General features: G+C 37.1%; 1 protein-coding gene and 1 pseudogene across 1 annotated transcript in view; both read right to left on the reverse strand.

Moving 5' to 3' along the window:
• The window catches only part of EPM2A (EPM2A glucan phosphatase, laforin), a 695864-nt gene that overhangs the window by 660385 nt on the left and 12946 nt on the right, over window positions 1-22533 (reverse strand). The window contains exon 2 of the mRNA XM_053711843.1: window positions 20719-20985. Coding sequence (XP_053567818.1) covers window positions 20719-20980 — 262 coding nt within the window. The 5' untranslated portion in view covers window positions 20981-20985. The remainder of the gene's footprint in view (window positions 1-20718; window positions 20986-22533) is intronic.
• On the reverse strand, window positions 17392-17927 carry LOC128657484 (40S ribosomal protein S17-like; annotated as a pseudogene).

The following is a 22533-nucleotide window of genomic DNA, read 5'->3' on the forward strand; positions in this document are numbered from 1 at the left end:
GAAGACTTCTTACCGCCTGGATAGAGATGGATGTCCGGACTTCAGGAACCGTGAGTAGATATTAGTGTTAGTTTTTTGGGGGTTTTTTAGGGTATTTTTTTTTTTAGATTAGGGCTTTGGGCTAGTAAAAGAGCTGAATGCCAATACAAATGCCCCTTTAGGGGCAATGGGTAGCTTAGGTGTTTTTTTAGACTTAGGATTTTTATTTTGGGGAGTTGGTTGGGTGGGGTGTTTTATTGTTGGGCAGACTTTGGATTTTTTTTTTTCTACGTAAAAGAGCTGATTGCTTCAGGGCAATGCCCTACAAAAGACCATTTTAAGGGCTATTGGTAGTTTATTGTAGGTTAGGGGGTGTTTTTATTTGGGGGGGGCTTTTTATTTTTATAGGGCTATTAGATTAGGTGTAATTGTTTTTATTTTTAAAAAATGTGTTTATTATTTTTTGTAATCTTAAGAGTTTTTTATTTTTCGTAAGTTATTGTTTATTATTTTTTGTAGTATTAGCTTTTTTTTTTAATTTGTAATTTAGGTTTTTTAAATTGGTAGTTTTTTTAATTTTATTAGAATAGTAATGTTAGGTTAATTTATAGTTTAATGTTAGCTTTTTTTTATTTCACAGGTAAGTTTTTATTTATTTTCAGATAGTTATATTGTAAGTTTTAATTTAAAGTTAGGGGGTGTTAGGTTTAGGGGTTAATAGTTTAATTTAGTGTTTTGCGATGTGGGTGCTGGAGGTTTAGGGGTTAATAGGTTTATTTAGTGTTGGCGATGTCGGGGGCGGAGTTTTAGGGTTAAATCATTTTATTTAGTGTAGGCGATATTGGGAAGTGGCATTTTAGGGGTTACTAGATTTATTTAGTGTTGACAATGTGGGTGGGCGGAGGATTAGGGGTTAATAGTTTTTTTTAATAGTCGCGATGTGGGTGGGCTGCAGATTAGGGGTTAATAGGTTTAATATAGTTTTTGTGATGCAGGAGGGTGGCGGTTTAGGGGTTAATAGGTAGTTTATGGGTGTACTTTGTAACATTTTAGTTATGAGTTTTGTGAAACATTTTTGTTTCGCAAAATCCATAATTACTGGTCTCAGATGGCGGAAGGACTCATGTCGGTATAGGTTGTAACACAAGCATTTTAGCCGGACCGCACAACCTGTAATACGGCGCTGAATGGACGTTGCATTACATGCTAAAATGCTTGTGGTAAAGCTATACCGCCGCGACTCGTAATATGAGTTATCGGCCATTCCAGCACAATGGCCAATTTTTCAGCGGTAATAGCCGTACTGCATCATAACGCAAAACTGGTAATCTAGGCATTTACTTGGAATTTCTAATGGATGACATATAGAGGACCCCGCCACAACTAAATAAAGTTATTAACCCCTATCCCGCTACTCCTGGAGCCCACCGCAACTCTAATAAACTTATTAACCCCTATTCCACTGCTCCGACACCGTCACAACTAGCTAAATGTATTAACCCCTAAACTGCCGCTCCCGGACCCCTCCGCAACTAAATAAATTTATTAACCCATAAACCCCTGGCCTCCCACATCACTACCACTTACTAAACCTATTAACCCCTAAACCGCCAGCCCTCCACATCGCCATAAACTAAATTAACCTATTAACCCCTAAACCTAACAACCCCTTAACTTTACATTAAATATTAACTCATCCCTATCTTATAATAAATTTAAACTTACCTTTAGATTTAAATTAAACTATATTAAACTATGAATTAATCTACCCTAACTGTTATACTAAAATTACATTAAAGGATTACTATCTTTTTCATTTCTAATGTTAAATTCAACAAACATTTTGATTATAAATTATAATAGCAATGTAATTTACCTGCTCAAAGTTTAAAACGAAGCCCCCTTTTTCAATAAAATAATATTTTATTTTATTACGATGACATCACGTCATCCAGCCCACAAATGTGGGCCGTCTATTTGTCTAATGGCTTTGCAAACCGCCAATCGTATCCCTGTTTTTGGCATGTAATTAAAATAACTGATACACATTAAACGCATGCGCCATACAATATACTTACTATCACATGCGCATATCAATTGTCCTTGTCTTATTTAACATAGGATGGTGACGTATCCTGTGACGTTGAGCCAACTCGCACATGCGCACTTCGTCCTAAAGGCACCATCTTACAACTGCAGTTGTCAGTACGGATTGGGAATCCGTAACGGCTGACAAAGAAGTGGGTTTGGAAACATTTAATATTTAAAACATTGATATTTTACAAACACTACTTATTTAATACAGAAAGCATATTAGAAAAAAATAGATTTATATGTATAAACCTGTGTGATTGGCATTTGAATTCTGACTACAGTGTCCCAAATTAATCTAATAATTAACCTATCCTAACTATTATACTAAAATTACATTAAACTACAAATTAAATTAACTATATTACATAGTTAAAAACCTAACCCTACTCCAATAATTCTACTATAAAAAATTACAAAGTTACAAAAAACTAACAACTAAGTTACACAAAATAACAAACACTAAGTAACAAAAAAATAAACACTAAGTTACACAAAATAAAAAAATATATTATCAAATTTTTAAAGTAATTACACCTAATCTAAGAGCCCTATGAAAATAAAAAAAGCCTTCCCAAAATAAAAAAAACCTAGCCTACAATAAACTACCAATGGCCCTTAAGTTCTTTTACCTGTAAAATAAAAATACAAATACCCCCCCAACAGTAAAACCCACCACCCACACAACTAATCCCCCCTAATAAAAACCTATCTAAAAAAACCTAAGCTCCCCATTTGGATGGGCATTTAGCTCTTTTTCATCCCAAACCCCTAATCTAAAATTAAAACCCACCCAATAAACCCTTAAAAAACCTAACACTAACCCCCAAAGATCCACTTACAGTTTTGAAGACCGGACATCCATTCTCAACGAAGCGACAGAAGTCCTCAGCGAAGCGGGCAGAAGTCTTCATCCAAGCGAGCCGGAGTCTTCATCCAAGCCGGCAAAAGTCTTCATCCAGGCGGCATCTTCTATCTTCATCCATCCGGCGCGGACCTGCTCCATCTTCAAGACATCCGGCACGGAGCATCCTCTTCCATCGACGTCTTCTTCCGAATGAAGTTTCCCTTTAAATGACTTCATCCAAGATGGCGTCCCTTAGATTCCAATTGGCTGATTAGAATAGCCAATAGACTGCAAGCTCAATCCTATTGGCTGATTGGATCAGCCAATAGGATGAAAGCTCAATCCTATCCCTGTTTTTGGCATGTAATTAAAATAACTGATCCACATTAAACGCATGCGCAATACAATATACTTACTATCACATGCGCATATCGATTGTCCTTGTCTTATTTAACATAGAATGGTGACGTATCCTGTGACGTTGAGCCAACTCGCACATGCGCACTTCGTCCTAAAGGCGCCATCTTACAACTGCAGTTGTCAGTACGGATTGGGAATCCGTAACGGCTGACAAAGAAGTGGGTTTGGAAACATTTAATATTTAAAACATTGATATTTTACAAACACTACTTATTTATTTAATACAGAAAGCATATTAGAAAAAAAATAGATTTATATGTATACTCCTGTGTGATTGGCATTTGAATTCTGACTACAGTGTCCCAAATTAAACTAATAATTAACGTACCCTAACTATTATACTAAAATTACATTAAACTACAAATTAAATTAACTATATTATATAGTTAAACACCTAACCCTACTCCAATAATTTAAATCTACTATAAAAAATTACAAAGTTACAAAAAACTAACAACTAAGTTACACAAAATAACAAACACTAAGTTACAAAAAAAATAAACACTAAGTTACACAAAATAAAAAAAGAAATTATCAAGCCGGCAAAAATCTTCATCCAGACGGCATCTTCTATCTTGATCCATCCGGCGCGGACCGGCTCCATCTTCAAGACATCCGGCGCAGAGCATCCTCTTCCATCGATGTCTTCTTCCGAATGAAGTTTCCCTTTAAATGACTTCATCCAAGATGGCGTCCCTTAGATTCCAATTGGCTGATTAGAATAGCCAATAGACTGCGAGCTCAATCCTATTGGCTTATTGGATCAGCCAATAGGATGAAAGCTCAATCCTATTGGCTGATTGCAACAGCCAATAGGATTTTTAATTCCAATTGGCTGATAGAATTCTATCAGCTCGCAGTCTATTGGCTATTCTAATCAGCCAATTGGAATCTAAGGGACGCCATCTTGGATGAAGTAATTTAAAGGAAACTTCATTGTTCAAGAAGACGTCGATTGAAGAGGATGCTCCATGAAGATAGAAGATGCCGTCTGGATGAAGACTTCTGCCGGCTTGGATGAAGACTTCGGCCCTCTTGGATGAAGACTTCTGCCGGCTTCGCTGAGGACTTCTGCCGCTTCGTTGAGGATGGATGTCCGGTCTTCAAAACTGTAAGTGGATCTTCGAGGGTTAGTGTTAGATTTTTTTTAAGGGTTTATTGGGTGGGTTTTAATTTTAGATTAGAGACTTTGGGCAAGGAAAAAGGGCTAAATGCCCTTTTAAGGGCAATGCCCATCCAAATGCCCTTTTCATGGCTTAGGTTTTTTAGATAGGTTTTTATTTGGGGGCTTGGTAGTGTGGGTGGTGGGTTTTACTGTTGGGGGGTTATTTGTATTTTTTTTTACAGGTAAAAAAGCTGATTTCTTTGGGGCAATGCCCCGCAAAAGGCCCTTTTAAGGGCCATTGGTAGTTTATTGTAGGCTAGGGTTTTTTTTATTTTGGGGGGCTTTTTTATTTTCATAGGGCTCTTAGATTATGTGTAATTAGTTTAAAAATTTGATAATTTATTTTTTGTTTAATTAGTTTCAAAATTTGATAATTTATTTTTTATTTTGTGTAACAGTGTTTATTTTTTTTTTGTAACAGTGTTTGTTATTTTGTGTAACGTTGTTGTTAGTTTTTTGTAACTTTGTAATTTTTAATAGTAGATTTAAATTATTGGAGTAGGGTTAGTTGTTTAAATATGTAATATAGTTAATTTAATTTGTAGTTTAATGTAATTTTAGTCTAATAGTTAGGGAAGATTAATGAATAGTTTAATATAGTTTAATGTAATTTTAGTCTAATAGTTAGGGTAGATTAATTAATAGTTTAATATAGTTTAATTTAAATCTACAGCTAAGTTTAAATTTATTATTATTTATAAGATAGGGATGATGTAATTTTAATGTACAGTTAACGGGTTGTTAGGTTTAGGGGTTAATAGGTTAATTTAGTTTATGGCGATGTGGGGGGCTGGCTTTTTAGGGGTTAATAGTTTTAGTAAGTGGTAGTGTTGTGGAAGGCTAGGGGTTTAGGGGTTAATACATTTATTTAGTTGTGGTGGGCTCGGGGAGAGGCGGGATAGGGGTTAATATATTTATTTAGGTGGCGGCGGGGTCCGAGAGCGGCGGGATAGGGGTTAATATATTTATTTAGTTGAGGCAGTGTCGGGAAGCAGCGGGATAGGGGTTTATATATTTATTTAGTTGCGGAGTCAGGAGCGGAGGAATAATGGTTAATAATGATGGGGACGGCAGATTAGGGGTGTTTAGACTCGGGTTTTATGTTGGGGTGTTAGGTGTAAACATAACTTTTATTCTCCCATAGGAATCAATGGGATATCTGGCAGCATTGAACATGAGCTTTCTCTGCTTTCAGACTCCCATTGATTCCTAAGGCATCCGTGGCCTCCAGAGTGGTGGACTGAAAAGCAGGTACGCTGGGCCGGAATAGTGGCGAGCGTACCTGTTAGATATTTGTTAACTAGCAAAAGTAGTCAGATAGTGCCGAATTTGCATTTGTTACATCTGTAATGACGTAAGCATCGATCTATGTTGGACTAAGACTGGCGGATCGTATGTTACATCACAAATTTCAACTTTTGCTGGTCTGTAGGCTTTGATAAATAAGTTGAATCAGGCTTGCCACAATTACAATGCGGAATTCCAGCGTATTTGCGGTTGACTGCTTGATAAATAGGCCTCATAGACTACAATGGGAGACTCTAGTCAAAAAAATATATTGCTCCAGTGTTCTCCCATGGACTTAATTATTGAGCACACCACCTGGCTGATTTTACCGACCACACATCTAAAATGTAAGTCATTATTAACCTGAAATTAACAATATTTTTTTTAATGTTTGTTGCACAAATTATTGTTAAATCAATGTATGTTAATTTATGCAATTAAAGGGGACTGTAAAGTCATAATTAGACATTCATAATTCAGACAGAGCATACGATTTTAAACAACTTTCCAATTTAATTGTATTATTTAATTTGCTTCCTTCTCTTGTTATCCTTTGCTGAAAGGTTTATCTAGGAAAGCTCAGGAGAAGCAAAGAAACTAGTATATAGCTGCTGATTGGCGGCTGAATATATATACAGATTGTTATTGGCTCACCTATGTGTTCAGTTAGAAACCAGTAATACATTGCTGCCCTTCAACAAATGATACCAAAAGAATGAAAAAATTGATGATAGAAGTAAACTGGAAAGTTGTTTAAAATTGTATGTTCTACCTAAATCATGAAAGAAAAACCAATTATGACATTGCCCCATCTTGTTAGTTCATAATGCCACACAGCTGGCAACATTTTCTGTGTATTCATAAGAAACAAACATTGAGCACATTAGATTGTACAGTTTTGTACATAGTAAATCCAATCTAATGTGCTTATGATAATGCAAATATTATTCATCAATTTGCAAAAAAGAATGCCATACATCATACTGTACGTTCTAGTATAAAAGGTCATGTCATCTAATATTTATAGATATAATGCCACTATACTTGGACTTTATGGATTTATTATTCTTAAAATTGGTCAACCATTTTTATTGTTTTGACTATAACTACTAAATGATGTAATTGTTTACTGCACATAATGAATGCCATGGAACATTAATATTAGATTGTGTTTTCTGTTACTTACACAAAGATGCCATAACGTTTTTGTTCAGATCTTATTACAGAAAAATAATTAAGCATTTTATTACTCTAACTACATAAAGCATTATTGCCAGTCTGGGTAATGGTAAATTATAATCCAAGAAGCGGATAAAAGTGCTGAGCAAAGTTGTATAAAATGTTGATTTGTCGAAAATATTATAAATGCATGGGTAGACTAAACAAGAGCAGTTTATGCAAACTCTTTATAAAAGATGTATAACAACAAAACCACACTTAACATGAAGTTATTGAAAAGAAGTACGAGAAAATATAAAAAATCCAGACAGAGGAGAAAAACCATAGTGTGCTGAAGAGTATATGAAAAAATAATTTAGCTCTGAAAGACTGAAAACTATGTTACAAGAGACTGATTCCATTATCAAATTTTACAGTCTTTTTATATGCGCACTTTCTTAGGCACCAGCTACTACTGAGTATGTGCAAGAGCCCACAGTGTATATGGATATGGGTTTGTGAATGGCTGATGGCTGTTACATGATGGGGTCGGCAATCTGAATATATGTAAGGTATTTAGGAGATTACCTTGGTTAGTAGCTGGAACCAAACTCCCAGGAGATGTAGTGCAGTCAGTAGTCAGTATCACACCAAAGTCATGCCAGGAAAGCAGCCGCAAACATCATAAGGAGCAGTCAGGAGGGTAGTCAGGAGACAAGCTGAAGTCAGGAACCGTAGTATTAAATAGGAACTTGTCATCAAAGCAGGAAAAGACGTAATCAGAGGTTAAGTTGCAAAAGTCAGCAACAGGTTTAAGGCCACACAGTTCAAGGAACAGGTAGGGTGCAAACCAGAATCATAGTCCAATATACAGGCAAGGGTCAGAACCAAGAGGACATAGAACCACCAGGGTAGTCATAAGAATTACCAAGCACTGGAATGACGTCATTAAAGGCCTTTTAACAGCAGTTCTGCTGGCCTTAGTGCCAAATCCATCTCCAGGTCACTCCCGAAACAAAAAGAACAAAAGTTGCTATCATTATCACAGGTCACGAGAATAGAAACATTATTAGAAGAATCATGTGCGCTAGGTTTAGCAAACTCCGCAGCAGCACACTGGGTCATCAACCACGTTACTTACGCCTCTTCTCCTTAGCCTGGCCTCTGTGACAAAAGCACTCTTTCTTGCGCGGCCAACCAATACTGAGTCTAAACTAAGTACGGGTCCGATTACATAAAGGTAAATACTGGGAGACCTAACAATATACTTGGTGAACCCTATGCTTACTAAAGTGCATTGAGGAATCTATACTATGCAACAAAGTTGGTTGTTTTCATAACAAACTAAGCAAAATTGCTTTTGAATTCAAAATGTTAGTTTCCCTGAGTGAGTAATTATGTGGACTTAGAAACCCATCAATGCATTACTCTAAGAAAGCAAGCTACAGGGGGAAATTCCGAGCAGCGGCCATGATGGGTCGCAAGACTTCTTACAGCTTCAAACTCATGCACAAATTTGCACACAATCCCCTTTTTAATGCTCCACCGAGCATTCATTTTTGCTCAACTCCCTTCAGCAGAGAAAGCTCTTTTGAATTATATCACTCTTTTTAGATTTGGTGCCAGATTCAGCCTACCGGAATAATACAAAGGTTGCGGCCTACTACCTATCCCCCGGCAGGACACCTGTGTGTCATTATGGAGCAGTGAAAAACCACTAGACACTGCAAGAACTTTAATATAGAGCACCTCCTGTAAAAGCTTATTATGGAGAATACTGCAGCTATTCTTGAAGAATAAGATACTTGCTGGAACGCTACCTAATCTCATTTGAAGCGAGACTATGCAGGGAACTTAATTGTGGCGGTGACCGCACTTCAGAACAGCCAACTTCAATAGAACCATCCCCAATACAGCAGGGGAGTTGTGGCACTATGGGGCCCTGGTCCTCACTACTCACCTTTACTAGACCCTTGCCAGATCCAGAGGTTGGTTCGGTGGAAACTGAGGTGTGGTGCGATGTGGCGGCTATCGAGAACATTGAGAACAACAAAGTTTCCTTCCTGTGGACTGTTCCCTCCTCACGCTTACCCAGGAAGACGTCACCAAGAATTGCAGACACCCTCATTGGAGTTCCTATAAAGAATACTGTAAATGCACTGATACAGGTACCAATATCACCAAGATCTAAATCTGGACAAATTAGATGTAATTTTGCCACGGATCCTTTCCCAGCTCGGCTGCGTGTCGTCATGGCTCATTATTTAGCCACACTACATCAAAACTGGGACCCTGGTGGTTTGCTTTAGTTTACCCTCATCTCTCCAGAGTTATGTTTCTGGGCCACAGCAGCAACACAGAAAACAGATGAAGGTTGAGGCAAGCTATAAGGCATCTCATACCAACCAGCCTTTTGACCCCAGTTACTTATCCTGTTCATGACCGCTACGAATCTGACCTGCGGTTGACAAGCATTTCTTGGGCGCATAGACTTGCGGTAAAATGCGAACACTGAGAAGACTCAAACACTATAGATAAATGCAGGTTATTACTTCTGTGTAACACATGAAACGGACACTCTATATTTTCCCTAACCGCATGTAACTAAGTAAACCTGGAGTATTAGTCATGCATATATGTTTGGCATTATTATATTAAAAATTTGCCTTCCAACTCAAGTCTAACAATGCCATCTCAGGAGGACCCAGTCCATGAATAGGTTGGAACATTTTTGTATTTGTTTTATTGCCAGTTATAAATAATGGCTAAGAGTTAATGTTGTCGCGAAATGGTACCCTATAGATGTGCTTTGTAAATAAGCTATACTTCATCAGACATAGATCCTAGCCCTCAGGATTATATATACACTTGTCAAACATCGTTGTTGGTTTTTTGTTTTTTATTATTATTATTTCACAGCTACTCTTATTTACTTAAACTCTTAAGGCTTGTAAAAGGTATCTGATAAATAATGTTTAGTTTGTAAGCATTCTCATGAGGTATGTGGTGTATTACAAGACCTGATAATAGGATTAAGTGTCTATTGCTACTAGCCAGCAATTGCTTCCTCTAGGATCAGTTTGAAAGCATCCTCACTCTGGTAGCACAACATAACTGTGATTGTGACACCCTTCTTGAAATAGCTAACTAATTCCCAAAGAGCTCCAACTTCTATAATTTACCCAGTAATAGAGACAGGATGTTTCCTGGAGGAAAGGTTCTAAAGGTTTACTACTAAGCTACACCCGGCGTTCTTATTGTTATAAATTTACTGAGCTTGTTCTCAATTTTTAAGCCAATCATCCAGTCCATTCAGTTATTGAATTTATTGTATATCCTATTCAAAGAAAATCTCACCCCCATAGCGCACAGTTCTATAAAATCCTTCTTAGGTTATTAATAAAATAGTATTTGACGATGGGCTTAAACATTTGTTTATTGTTTGGCAGCACCGATTAACCCTATACAAATGGTAAGCTGTCTGCGGCCGAGACAGCATACCATGCCTAAATTATAATATACAGCCAAATCAATTTATAAGTATTCTGAAAGTGAAAGTAAATCCTAGCATTTTACAAACGCTAGGATTTACTATTGAAACAAATAAAGGGCACTTTCATTCATGAAGTATAAGATACTTCATGTAGAAAGCTCCTTTGTTGTAACCGATCGCCGTTTTTAGCTGCAACAGCAGCCCACGGTTAAAAAAAAATTTGGCTAACAGGTGACGTTTTCACCTCTTAGCCAATAGCCGTGCGGTAAATCCAGCTTGTCGCCCATGGGAGCCGGATTTACCACACTGCTATTGGCTAAGAGGTGAAAACGTCACCTCTTAGCCAAAAGAAAATTTAGCCGTGCTCTGCTGTAGGAGCTAAGAGCGGCGATCGGTTACAACAAATAAAGGAGCTTTCTACATGAAGTATCTTATACTTCATGAATGAAAGTGCCCTTTATTTGTTTCAATAGTAAATCCTAGCGATTGTAAAATGCTAGGATTTACTTTCACTTTAATACTTACATTATAGACCGAGGTCTCAGGTATACATTTATTACTGTGCATCTAAACCATAATACATATTTATTTTCTATAAATAATAGTTCATAGATGCCTCATTATAGAAGACCCATTACAACATTTTTTGGGGATATTTAACTCTATATAAATATATACTTAGTATTAGTAGTTCTCCTAAAATGTGGGCACCTGTATTGTTTTGATGTATTCCTTTGGTCTGGAAATATTTAAGTTCTTTACATCCCTTTTGAGCAATGCCAGTAGAATTATTTATCATATGGATTACACCTATATAACAACCTCTCTCAAATGATTATCCAAAAATAAAGCGATTTTTATATTATCCCATAGTCCTCCTCCCACCACTCTACCCAGTTAATATATTTCTACAGACTAAGTGACCCTAAAGTGGCCACCAGAGGCGCTATTTTCCATTTTATATTTTTACTATGCAGCAGGAGAATTTCATATATTTCATAAAAAAACAAAAAAGGTTCATCATCTGGAACTCAAGTGGTCTCCTGCTGTTAAGGATTACCTGCTGTAGCTTCATAACTTGTTTTACTGAGAGGTCCAAAAGTGGCCTCATAAGTCATTTTTGCAGGTATACAACTAGACAGGCAAACAATGTAAATACTAAATGTATTATTGACCATGTAATGTACAGATTTCCTGACATGTACTGGCTATATACTCTGTAGTTATTTTGATGTGTATTGTTTTCTTTTTACTGGCACTTATCACTTGTATGCCTTGAATTGAACCTTAATAAAAATTATTGAAAGAAAAAAAAGAGAAAGAAAGCAAACTACAGCCCAAGGGCCGAATCAGCCCTGTCCCCTGTTTTGTACAACCCATGAGCTAAAACTGTATTTTACATTTTACATTTAATAAGTTAAAAAAAAATTACATGATATTAAAATGATATGAATTTCAAACAATGTCCACAAATAATGTTTTATTGGAATACATCCACTCTCATTTGTTTATATATTGTTTATGGCTGCTCTCACGCTACAATGGCATCGCTTTGTACTGCTGCTCAGGGCACTTCAATATATATATATATATATATATATAAAATTATATATATATCAACACAATATTCTGAACTCCAAGGAAAACAACAGTCAGAAAAATCTGAAGATTTGGCTGTAAGTTTCCGAGTGTTTTGTTGTTTCTTATATTGGGCTAGATTTACTACAGAAGCAGACATCTCCACCCCTGTCCACTTGGCATAGCGGCTAATGGTCAGTAATAAGCTGCCTGCATTTATTATCGCACTATTCGCCACTGATGACCGCTGCTTCTTAACTCTAGGCTGCATGCTCACTATTGCGATCGATACCCTGCTCTAATCAAGCAATAAATGTATAGAATGTTCCAGGGTAAAGATTATGAAGTCTGTATGATCTAATGGGTGTAGTGGAGAACCCATAAGGTTGCAGCAAAAGCTAGAAAAATAAATAATAAAGCATGTTACACGTCTTTTTATACAGTGTTGGATGCAGAGTAGTGGCTGCACATATACTGTATTCCTCTTGTCATTGGTCCCCCGATGTGTTCATATAGCTCCCAGTAAAGCATTGCTAATTCTTAAACAAAAGATATCAAAACAGTGAAGCAAACTGGAAAGTTGTTTATAACTGTATGCTCTATCTGAATCATGAGAGGAATAGTTTGAGTTTCAGGCCTCTTTACATATTTTATGGGAATTACATTAACATTTTAACTTCCAGCAAAAATTCAAGAGTGCGGTCTTCAACATAATACACACGTTACAAAGGATTTCGTTTTTAAAATATTTTAAAAATGTTCTCTTTTGTATCCAAAACGTAATGTTTCAATATGTGTTACAGCTTTATCGTAACCATTTTTATATGTTTATATATTTTTATATGTTTAATGAAAGAAAAAAAATAGAGTTATGTGTCCTTTTATGATGGTTTGAAAATACCATCTATTTATTTGGAAGTTTTTTCACTATGCATAATTGAATCTCTTATGGGAACTACCATTTGAGTTTAATGTTCTTTACATTTTAACCCCTTAACGACCAAGGACGTGCAGGGTATGTCCTACAAAAACTGGTACTTAATGACTAAGGACGTACCCTGCACGTCCTCAGTGTTTTCAAGCGCTGGAAGAGATCGTGTGCACGCTACATTAAAGTGAATGTAAATTCTACACTTACTGACGACCGCAATGCATTTCTTAACAGTACCTTAATCTAGTTGCTAATTTTTTTTTTTTTTATTATATATCCTTCATTATTAAAATATATATATTTTACAATATCTACCGTTTTACTGCTGACTCCTCCCCAAACCAACTTCCTTGTTCTCCTGGTAAAGTGCATTCACGATCGTGTTTTAAATTGAGCAGGCGTCAAACTCTGCAATATTGTAAATGACAAATAGTATTCAATGAATGAATTACTAAATTTATTGAGTACTATTATATCGTCGAGAGTAGCAGCATCTCCGCTATAGTGTTTAGTGTATAGTGTTTCCATCTCCGCCATAGTGTTTAGCTCTATCTCCGCTATAAAGCTTCACTATGGAAGAAGTTTGTGTTTGCTAAATGATCTGTCCCATTTGCTAAAGGATCTGTCCCATCTGTGGTGCATATGCATTGCTATGTTGTTCAGGTCACATTTACGCACATTAGGCTGCCTAAGCACCACAGAATTTAGAACTGTGAATAGGTTTTAAACTAATTAGGACATTACAAGTCCAGAGCAACCAAACATTATAATTGCTTATGTGCATTTTTTTTCCTATAGCCTTGTCAGGATTCCTGAGTTTTATCATATAGTGCTCCGGTCTAGGATAAGTATCTACATTATTAGAATAGAGGTGCGGTCGTAGACCGCATCTCAGAGCACTATGCAGCAGCTGATAGTCGTTTGAGAGTTGGGACAACTGTGAGCCAATGATAGCCAATTGGTCAGTTTATTTAGAAGGTGTGTGCCCACTGACCAATTGGATTGCAGAGATTGTTGAGAACGTTAAATTTTGATGTTTTAAAACACACATCAGTGCTCCTAAAGTCTCACACACATCAGTGCTCACACATCAGTGCTCCTTTCTTTTCTATTGTACCCAGGTCACATTTACTTTCCACACCAAAATCTTACCTCGGACTTGGAGTTTTTTAATGGGATAATTGTGTGCTAGAGCGCATGCGCATCCTGTGAACGAGCATTGCATCTGCAGGTGGATAAAATTTTCTAACGCATGCGCTGAAGAGGCCCATGACGTATCTGAAAAGGGGTTGAACGCCCTGGGGGGAAAAGCGGATTAGCAAGAGTAGCTGTCAATCATTGCAATAACGAGGGACAATATGGTGGGCGGAAGAAGCTCTGGCACGAAAACGGAGTTAAAAAGGTAAAATTTACGATTTAATAATAAAATTGGGAACATCGATGAATTAAAGTCCCCATTATTTGAATTGCTTCACAATATTGTGTTAAGCACTAGAGATGACTTTACATTCACTTTAAGTTTAAGTCCAAGGAGGTAGAGGGAAGGGGAGAGGGGAAAAAATGTTGGGAAAAGGATCTGGGAGGGGTAGGATATTGAGGGGGGCAGCTACACTACAGAAAATGGGTTTTTTATCTTTTTTTATAAAAAAAGGGCACTTTTTAGTAGATGCGTACTGGCAGACAGCTGCCAGTACCTAAGATGGCGGCCAATAGGTTGAGGGGGGAGGCTTAAAGAGCTGGGGAAATCAGGGAGGTTGGGGGGTAATGGGGGCTCCTACACTTCAGATAAAATAAAAATCTTTTAAAAAAAAAAATCACTTATTTTTATACTGGCAGACTTTCTGCTAGTACTTAAGATCGCATGACAATTGTGAGGTGGGGAGGGAAGAGAGCTGTTTGGAGGGGGTCAGGGAGGGATCAGAGGGTGGGATGTGTCAGGTGGGAGGCTGATCTCTACACTAAAGCTAAAATTAACCCTACAAGCTACCTAATTAACCCCTTAGCTGCTGGGCATAATACAAGTGTGGTGCGCAGCGGCATTTAGCAGCCTTCTAATTACCAAAAAGCAATGTCAAAGCCATATATGTCTGCTATTTCTGAACAAAGGGGAACTCAGAGAAGCATTTACAACCATTTGTGCCATGATTGCACAAAGCTGTTTGTAAATAATTTCAGTGAGAAACCTAAAGTTTGTGAAAAAGTTAACTTTTTTTTTTAATTTGATCGCATTTGGCGGTGAAATAGTGGCATGAAATATACCAAAATGGGCCTAGAGCAATACTCTGGGTTGTCAATTAATAAAAAATATATACATGTGAAGGGTTATTCAGGAATTCCTGATAGATATAAGTGTTACAATGTAACTATCGCTAATTTGGGGGGGGGGGGGGGAATGGTTTGGAAATAGCAAAGTGCTACTTGTACTTATTGCCCTATAACTTGCAAAAAAAAGTAAATGTAAACATTGGGTATTTCTAAACTCAGGACAAAACTTAGAAATTTTTTAGTATGGGTGTTTTTGGTAGTAGTAGATGTGTAACCGATTTTGGGGGTCAAAGTTAGAAAAAGTGTGGGGGGTTTTCAATTTTTTCATAATATTTTATATATTTATTTATAGTAAATTGTATATGATATGATGAAAATAATGGTATCTTTAGAAAGTCCATTTAATGGCGAGACAACCGGTATATAATGTGTGTGGGTACAGTAAATGAGTAAGAGGAAAATTACAGCTAAACACAAACACTGCAGAAATTTAAAAATAGGCCTGGTCCTTAATGGTCTGGTCACTAAGGGGTTAAAAAAAAATTTCTTTAAAAAATAAAAATAAAATAATAAACTGGTTTCTGACCACCTCATGTAAAAGTGTATTTCAGCAGTAAGAACCTGCCTACATAGAGTGTACTCTTCTGTACTACTTGTGTTACACAGGTACAATACCCATTATTTAAACTGCTTGGGACTGGAAAAGGTTTGAATTTCGGAATAGTTTTGGTTTTGTAATATTTGTATATTTGCATCTGTAAAATGGGACGGCTTGGAGAGGGGATGGGACCAAGTGTAAACAACAATATCTTATCTCATTTAGGCAATATTTACATGTCATAATACAGCTTGTACATGCATAGTTTTATATAATTTTTAATACTTAGTTACTTAATATATAGTACCATCAGGAAAACAGTTCAGTACTGTAATCAGAAAGTTAATAGTTGTGTACTAAAACAACAAAAAACAAACCAATGACTCAGAGAAAACTTGCGGGGTAAAAAATGGTCATTTTTAATAATTTTATTTAAAAAAAAAAAAATGAAAAAGTCTAGATTTCGAAATAATTCCGGATTTTGAAATTCCAAATTTCAGGATTTGTAACTGTACTATGTGGTGTCCCACCTTTTGTGTTTATTTTAATAATTCACCCAGTGCCTGAAGTAAAATACCCTTAACAAATTACAGCTTATATTACAAATTAAAATTGTAGGCCAATAACATGATTAAACCATATTTTAAACATAAAGGATTAGCAAAAATTCATGTCTAAACAAGCAAATGAATCTCATTACGTAGCTTCACATTAAACCCAGTATATGAACTCCATAATGGTTCTAAACATCTTCATATTTCTTCTCTTGGTGGAAATAGCTTATATAGATTGTGAGACTAGAAACACATTATTATGCACTTTACCTTGTTTTTATAGTGACTACTTTATAATAACAATATGTGAATATCTCTCTACATACAGTCTACACTTCTGTATTACTTATGATACATTATATGGTGCCTCCTATTTGTGTTTATTTTTCAGTGAATCATCCTTTGAAGTGTCTGAGGTCTGGGGCCTAAGGGAACCTGCAGCCATTTGTTAGAATTGGGGGCTTAAAAGTAGAAATAGAAAACGCAAAAAAAGGTTAAAAACATAAACAAAGTCAGCTCCAGAGCAGCAATACACTACTTGGAGCTAGCTAGACACATCTAATGAGCCAATCACAAGTGCTACCCACTTGCTCCCTTTAAAGCAAAGATGCTCCTAAGTCTACCTTGGTATGCTTTTTAACAAAAGCTATCAAGAGAACAAAGTAAATTTGATGATAAAACTAAATTAAAAAGTCTCTTGAAATGCTTGTTCTATCTGAACCAAGAAAGTTTAATTTTGACTTTTTTTGTCGTTTTTAAAGGGATATTTAAAGTGAATGTCAATTTTGATGCTAAAGTGCCCGGTTTTTAAAAATTTGATTAAAAACAGGGGCACTTTAATTCATCAAAATTTACATTTCACTCATGTCGTGAAAAAAAAACTTACCTTTTAATTTTCACAGCAGCTCCAGATTCCTCCGGTTATCGCAAGCCATTTCTGATGTCAGAAATGATAGATAGGTCATCCTCCAATCACGGCCTCCCCCCCCCCAGGGGAATCAGTGTCCTTTTTTTTTTTTTTTTCCCCCAAGTTTATTGGAAAGATTATAGTACAAACATCTAAATGCCACCCCTTGGTGTTTTGAAGTTCATCCCCACTGTGGGCTGAGTGACTTGCAGGTTGGACAGACCGCCGAAGTCCAGCAACTTCAGCATTTCCTTAGTGTCAGGATCAACCTCAATAATCTCCTGATCCAGGGCAGATACCTCAGGGACATAGTTATCCCTCCTTTCTCTCTCCTCCTCCTGAAGTTTGATGGAGATACCTGACAGGCCCTCTCTGGATTCGTTTCATCAGATGTGTGACATATCCAGCAATCTTGTTTCGTAGTTTCTTGCTCGGGATGATTGCGATTTCCTCACATACTCTCTTGTTTGTGTGGAAGTCGCTGCCCAGCCGGGTGTAGTACTTTTTGATAATGACCCGAGCTGCCTTTTTCACGGTTTTTGTCCTGACACGTCCCATGTTGGACCGAGCTGGTAGAAGAGAGCCAGGGGAATCAGTGTCTGATTCAACGCCGTGATTGGAGGAAGCCGGATTTCTCATTTTAGACCCAGGAAGAGGCTTTGCAACGGGTGGAGGAAGCTGGAGCTGCTGTGAAGATTAAAAGGTAAGTTTTTTTTCACAACAGGAGTGAAATGTACATTTTGATGAATTAAAGTGCCCCTGTTTTTAATCGAATATTTAAAAACCGGGCACTTTAGCATCAAAATTTACATTCACTTTAACTGCTGAATACAGCTACAGAAGGATAGTTACTACTCACCACGCTATCGTTTTTCTTCCTGTACCTGCATCTCTATTTAAAACAATTTTCTTAGTTTAACTCATTAAAAAATACAGCTGGCAAAGCTCTGCATTTTATACTAGGTGCTGCCATCTTGTAGCTTGCGTATTGTTGCACCATGTGATAGGAACAGTGCACTTTTGAAAGCTGCCTCTTGCACTTCCGTTTAGCTCACATAATAGAGAGTGGAAGTGTTACATTTTTGCAGCTTGTTGCACAGTTTAAAAGTTACATAACAAATATAAGGTCCAAGATGGTGGCGCCAGTGTGAAAATGTAGAGCTGCACAACTCAATCTCCTGTTGTTCAGCTCTCCGGTTTACTTGACTTTCAGACCCAGCAATCATTGTTCACAAATGCCTCCATTGGTAACAAGTGGTCCATAAACCACACACAGCCGACTACTTGTTACCAACGGCGCAATTTCCTAATGATACAGCCGAATGCACATGCCTACTATTTATTAGCAAACAGTTTTCACCTCAAAGCTATCATTACTTTTTTTGTAAGAAAACAAAACAAATATAAAATATTTAATGCGGGATTGAAATAATACATTATAAGCAGAAGTTCACTAGACAAAAGGGTGCTATTATATTATGCTTAAAAGGGACCCTTAACACCTGACTTCTAATAATCCCCAAAACCTACTTTTTCTTATTAAAAAAAATAAAGTAATCACTGCTGTCTATTTTATCTGTTCCTCTTAGCCCAAACTTTTGAAGGAGATTGTTTTGAAATACAGTGTTGAGGCAGTGCTTGATTTCCTATGTAACCTGCCATATTGTAGCGTGTGTTACAGGGGCACAGTAGTCACATGGTCATGATGCAGTCATGTGATACACAAACCATATTATCTATGCATACACAGTACTTAGAGGAAGGAATCACATCTCTCTCTCCCTGCAGCGTGTGAGCTGCAGTGTCTGAAAACAGTTATTTCTCAGTGAGGGTATAAATATATTTAATTTCCCAGTTAATGTATATAAAATATGTTATGCAGAAATTGAAATAAAATGCTTATAACCACTGTGCTTATGTTTTTAACTCCCCACACACACAGTTTTTTTTTTCTTCTTAAACTCTGCCTGTAAAGTTTTATGCTCTAAGCAGAGCCGTTTTCTGTTTTATTATTGTAACTACTGACATGCTCTGGGAGGGAGGGGGAGAGGGAGGCACGCTGCATAATATCATTTGTTCAAAAGACTTCTTCTTTTCATGACCTCTCCTGAATGTAAATCACTAAGGCAGTGCTTTCCAAACTGTGTGTCGGGACACACTAGTGTGTCGGCAGCAGTGAGTAGGTGTGTCCCTGCTCCAGCACAAATTTTTTTTTTTTTTTTTTTGGTTTCTGACTTTCCGCCTGCCTGTTATGCATATCACATTGTTGACATGTGATTGATGCCTAGGGGGACACAGATCATCTTAACCTATTGGCGCAGCTCAGTGGGAATTGAAACTATTCCCATTGGCGGCACATTGGCTCGTGACTGCATGTGTAGTCTCCTTAATCGGCTTGTGACTGCATGTGTAGTCAGTGAGTGGGAGAGCAGTGTGTTTGCAGCGCGGGCAGTAGTCAATCGGACTCACCGAGCTCTGAGGGCATCAGCTTAAATGCTGAGCTGAAGTCAGTGGGGTTTTTTTTGGAACTAGCTCCCAGTAGTGCATTGCTGCTCCTGCTCTTGATATATGGATAGGAAGTGGAAGCTTAAGAAATGCTTGATGATGAAATGCGAGTGTCTTTATCTAATATTGCACCAAATATTTAGAAATTGTGTTCATCCCATCAACCTCATACATCCCATTAAAATATCAAGTAGCTATTGGTGTTCTTAAAGTTTTTTTTAATTCTTGCACATACATACTGTTACTTGTAAATACATTTCATTATTATATAATTCATGTATGTGTCCGTATCTCTTAAAACAAGTTAGTTTAACCTCCTTTTTGCTAGTACAACTGAATTACTGTGTCGCAAAATGATGCAGGTCTAAAAAGTGTGTCACCAACATAAAAAGTTTGGAAAGCTCTGCACTAAGGACTGATACCAGCATAAGGAGACATTTAGCAAGGATCCTATGCATTATCTAGCAGTGTCATCTACTCCTGTCACACCCTCTGCAGAAACACAGTCAAAATCAGCAAGCACAACCCAGATGTTGAACCAAAAATGGGCCGACATCTAAGCTTACATTCTTGCTTTTCAAAAAACGATAGCAAGAGAATGAAGAGAAATTGATAATAGCAGTAAATTAGAACGTTGCTTAAAATTGCATGCTCTATCTGAATCATGAAAGAAAAAAATTCGGGTTTATTAACCTTTTAATAAATCGAGTTCAAAAAGACATGCACTCACTTGAACGTCAATCAGATTACCTACACTTAAACAAAGGGTACCAAGAGAACAAAGCAAATTTAATAACAAAGGTAAATTGGAAAGTTGTTGAAATTGTATTTTCTGCCTGAATCATGAAAGTTAAATTTTGACTAGAAGCATAACAATCAGCTATAAAAGCTATAAAAGGTAACATTTCAATTGCATGTTATATAGATTCTTGCTTTGTACCTTCCCAGATTACGCTCCCGGCTTCTTTTTTGATAAACTTGAACCAGAATTTGTCTCTGTATGGTTCTTCAAGAAGCGCCTCACCCACCCAAAGTGTAGGCTCTGTTGTAGAAAGAGGGCACTGAGTGGGTTTCATAGGCACAGCATTTTGTGGGTCCCAAGCTCCCATCTCTGTCCGAGATCCAAGCACCATAAGTTCAGTATCTTGGTGGTTTAAAGTAATGACCACTCCAAACCGGAACATCATCTGCTGCTGCTGCATGATCACTAAAAAAAGATGGGACATTTACGTCATATCCTGTACTATGTACAGTTCCACTAGCAAATAAAACATATTCATTTTGCTATGCTTCTGGATATACAGATAATTTTTCTGAATTCTTAAAGGGACATAATACCCATATGCTAAATCACTTGAAAGTGATGCAGCATAATTGTAAAAAGCTGACAGAAAAATATCACCTGAACATCTCTATGCGAAAAAGGACATTTATACCTCAAAATTTCTTCAACTTACAAGAAGTATGTGCTCTGGTAACAGTTATACTTCAGCTACTGTCCAGCTGCCAGTTGGGGAAAAAAACAATAGCCAATCAGCATCAACCTTGCTGAGGTCATGCTATGCTTTGATGTGATCTCATGAGATTTCACTGAAATCTCGTGAGATTTCATAGTAAACTTCCTTAAAGTGAATGTCAATTTTGATGCTAAAGTGCCCGGTTTTTAAAAAATTCGATTAGAAACAAGGGCACTTTAATTCAACAAAATTTACATTTCACTCCTGTTGAAAAAAAACAAAAAAAAAAAAAAAAAAACTTACCTTTTAAACTTGACAGCAGCTCCAGCTTCCTCCGCCCGTCGCAAAGCCTCTTCCTGGGTCTAAAATGAGGAATTCAGCTTCTTCCAATCATGGCGTTGAATCAGACACTGATTCCCCCGGGGGAGAAGCCGTGATTGGAGGATGACCTATCCATCATTTCTGACATCAGAAATGGCTTGCGACGACCAGAGGAAGCTGGAGCTGCTGTCAAGTTTAAAAAGGTAAGCTTTTTTCTCAACAGGAGTGAAATGTAAATTTGATGAATTAAAGTGCCCCTGTTTTTAATCGAATAAACTGAATGAGGAAATAACATGACTGAACCTGCACATGCCAGATACACACTGCCTTGGAAGTCCAGGGACTAGTATTCCAATTGACTGCTTAAAAGTCCCTGTACAGGGCTAGATTACAAGTGGAGCGCTAATTAATTGTGCGCCCGCAAATGGGCAAATTTGCCCGTTTTCGGGCGGCGAGCGATAAATAAGCAGCCATTACAAGATCAGATCTCTGGTTAATTTTATAAATATGCCCCAAAAGCTCCCAAAATGTAGTGTAATTTATTAAATAATAAAAACTGTAGCATTTTTATTTTGGGGGTAAAGTTGGCGGGAGTGGGGTGTTGGAAAAAAAAGGGCACTGAAAAGTGCCTTTGCATTGCAGTCTATGGGAACTGTGTGTTCCCAGTAAATATATATGTATATGCTTATATACATATATATTTGTGTTAATGTGTATATACACATATTAACATATATATACATATATATATATATATATATATACATATATATATATATATATATCAAAAAGGAGACGCACTCGCCGGGTCTTAATCAATAGTGTGTTTAATACACCAAATTAACAGTGACGTTTCGGGGTAATTAGCCCCGTCCTCAGACCATAACAAATATGTACATAAATAACAAGTATTTAAAGCCTTACCCTCCACCAAGATTCTATACCGGAAGTGTCCATAGCGTTCCCCTGCGCCACCG

This window comes from Bombina bombina, chromosome 4 (assembly GCF_027579735.1).
Source record: "Bombina bombina isolate aBomBom1 chromosome 4, aBomBom1.pri, whole genome shotgun sequence".
In the NCBI taxonomy this organism is placed as follows: Eukaryota; Metazoa; Chordata; class Amphibia; order Anura; family Bombinatoridae; genus Bombina; species Bombina bombina.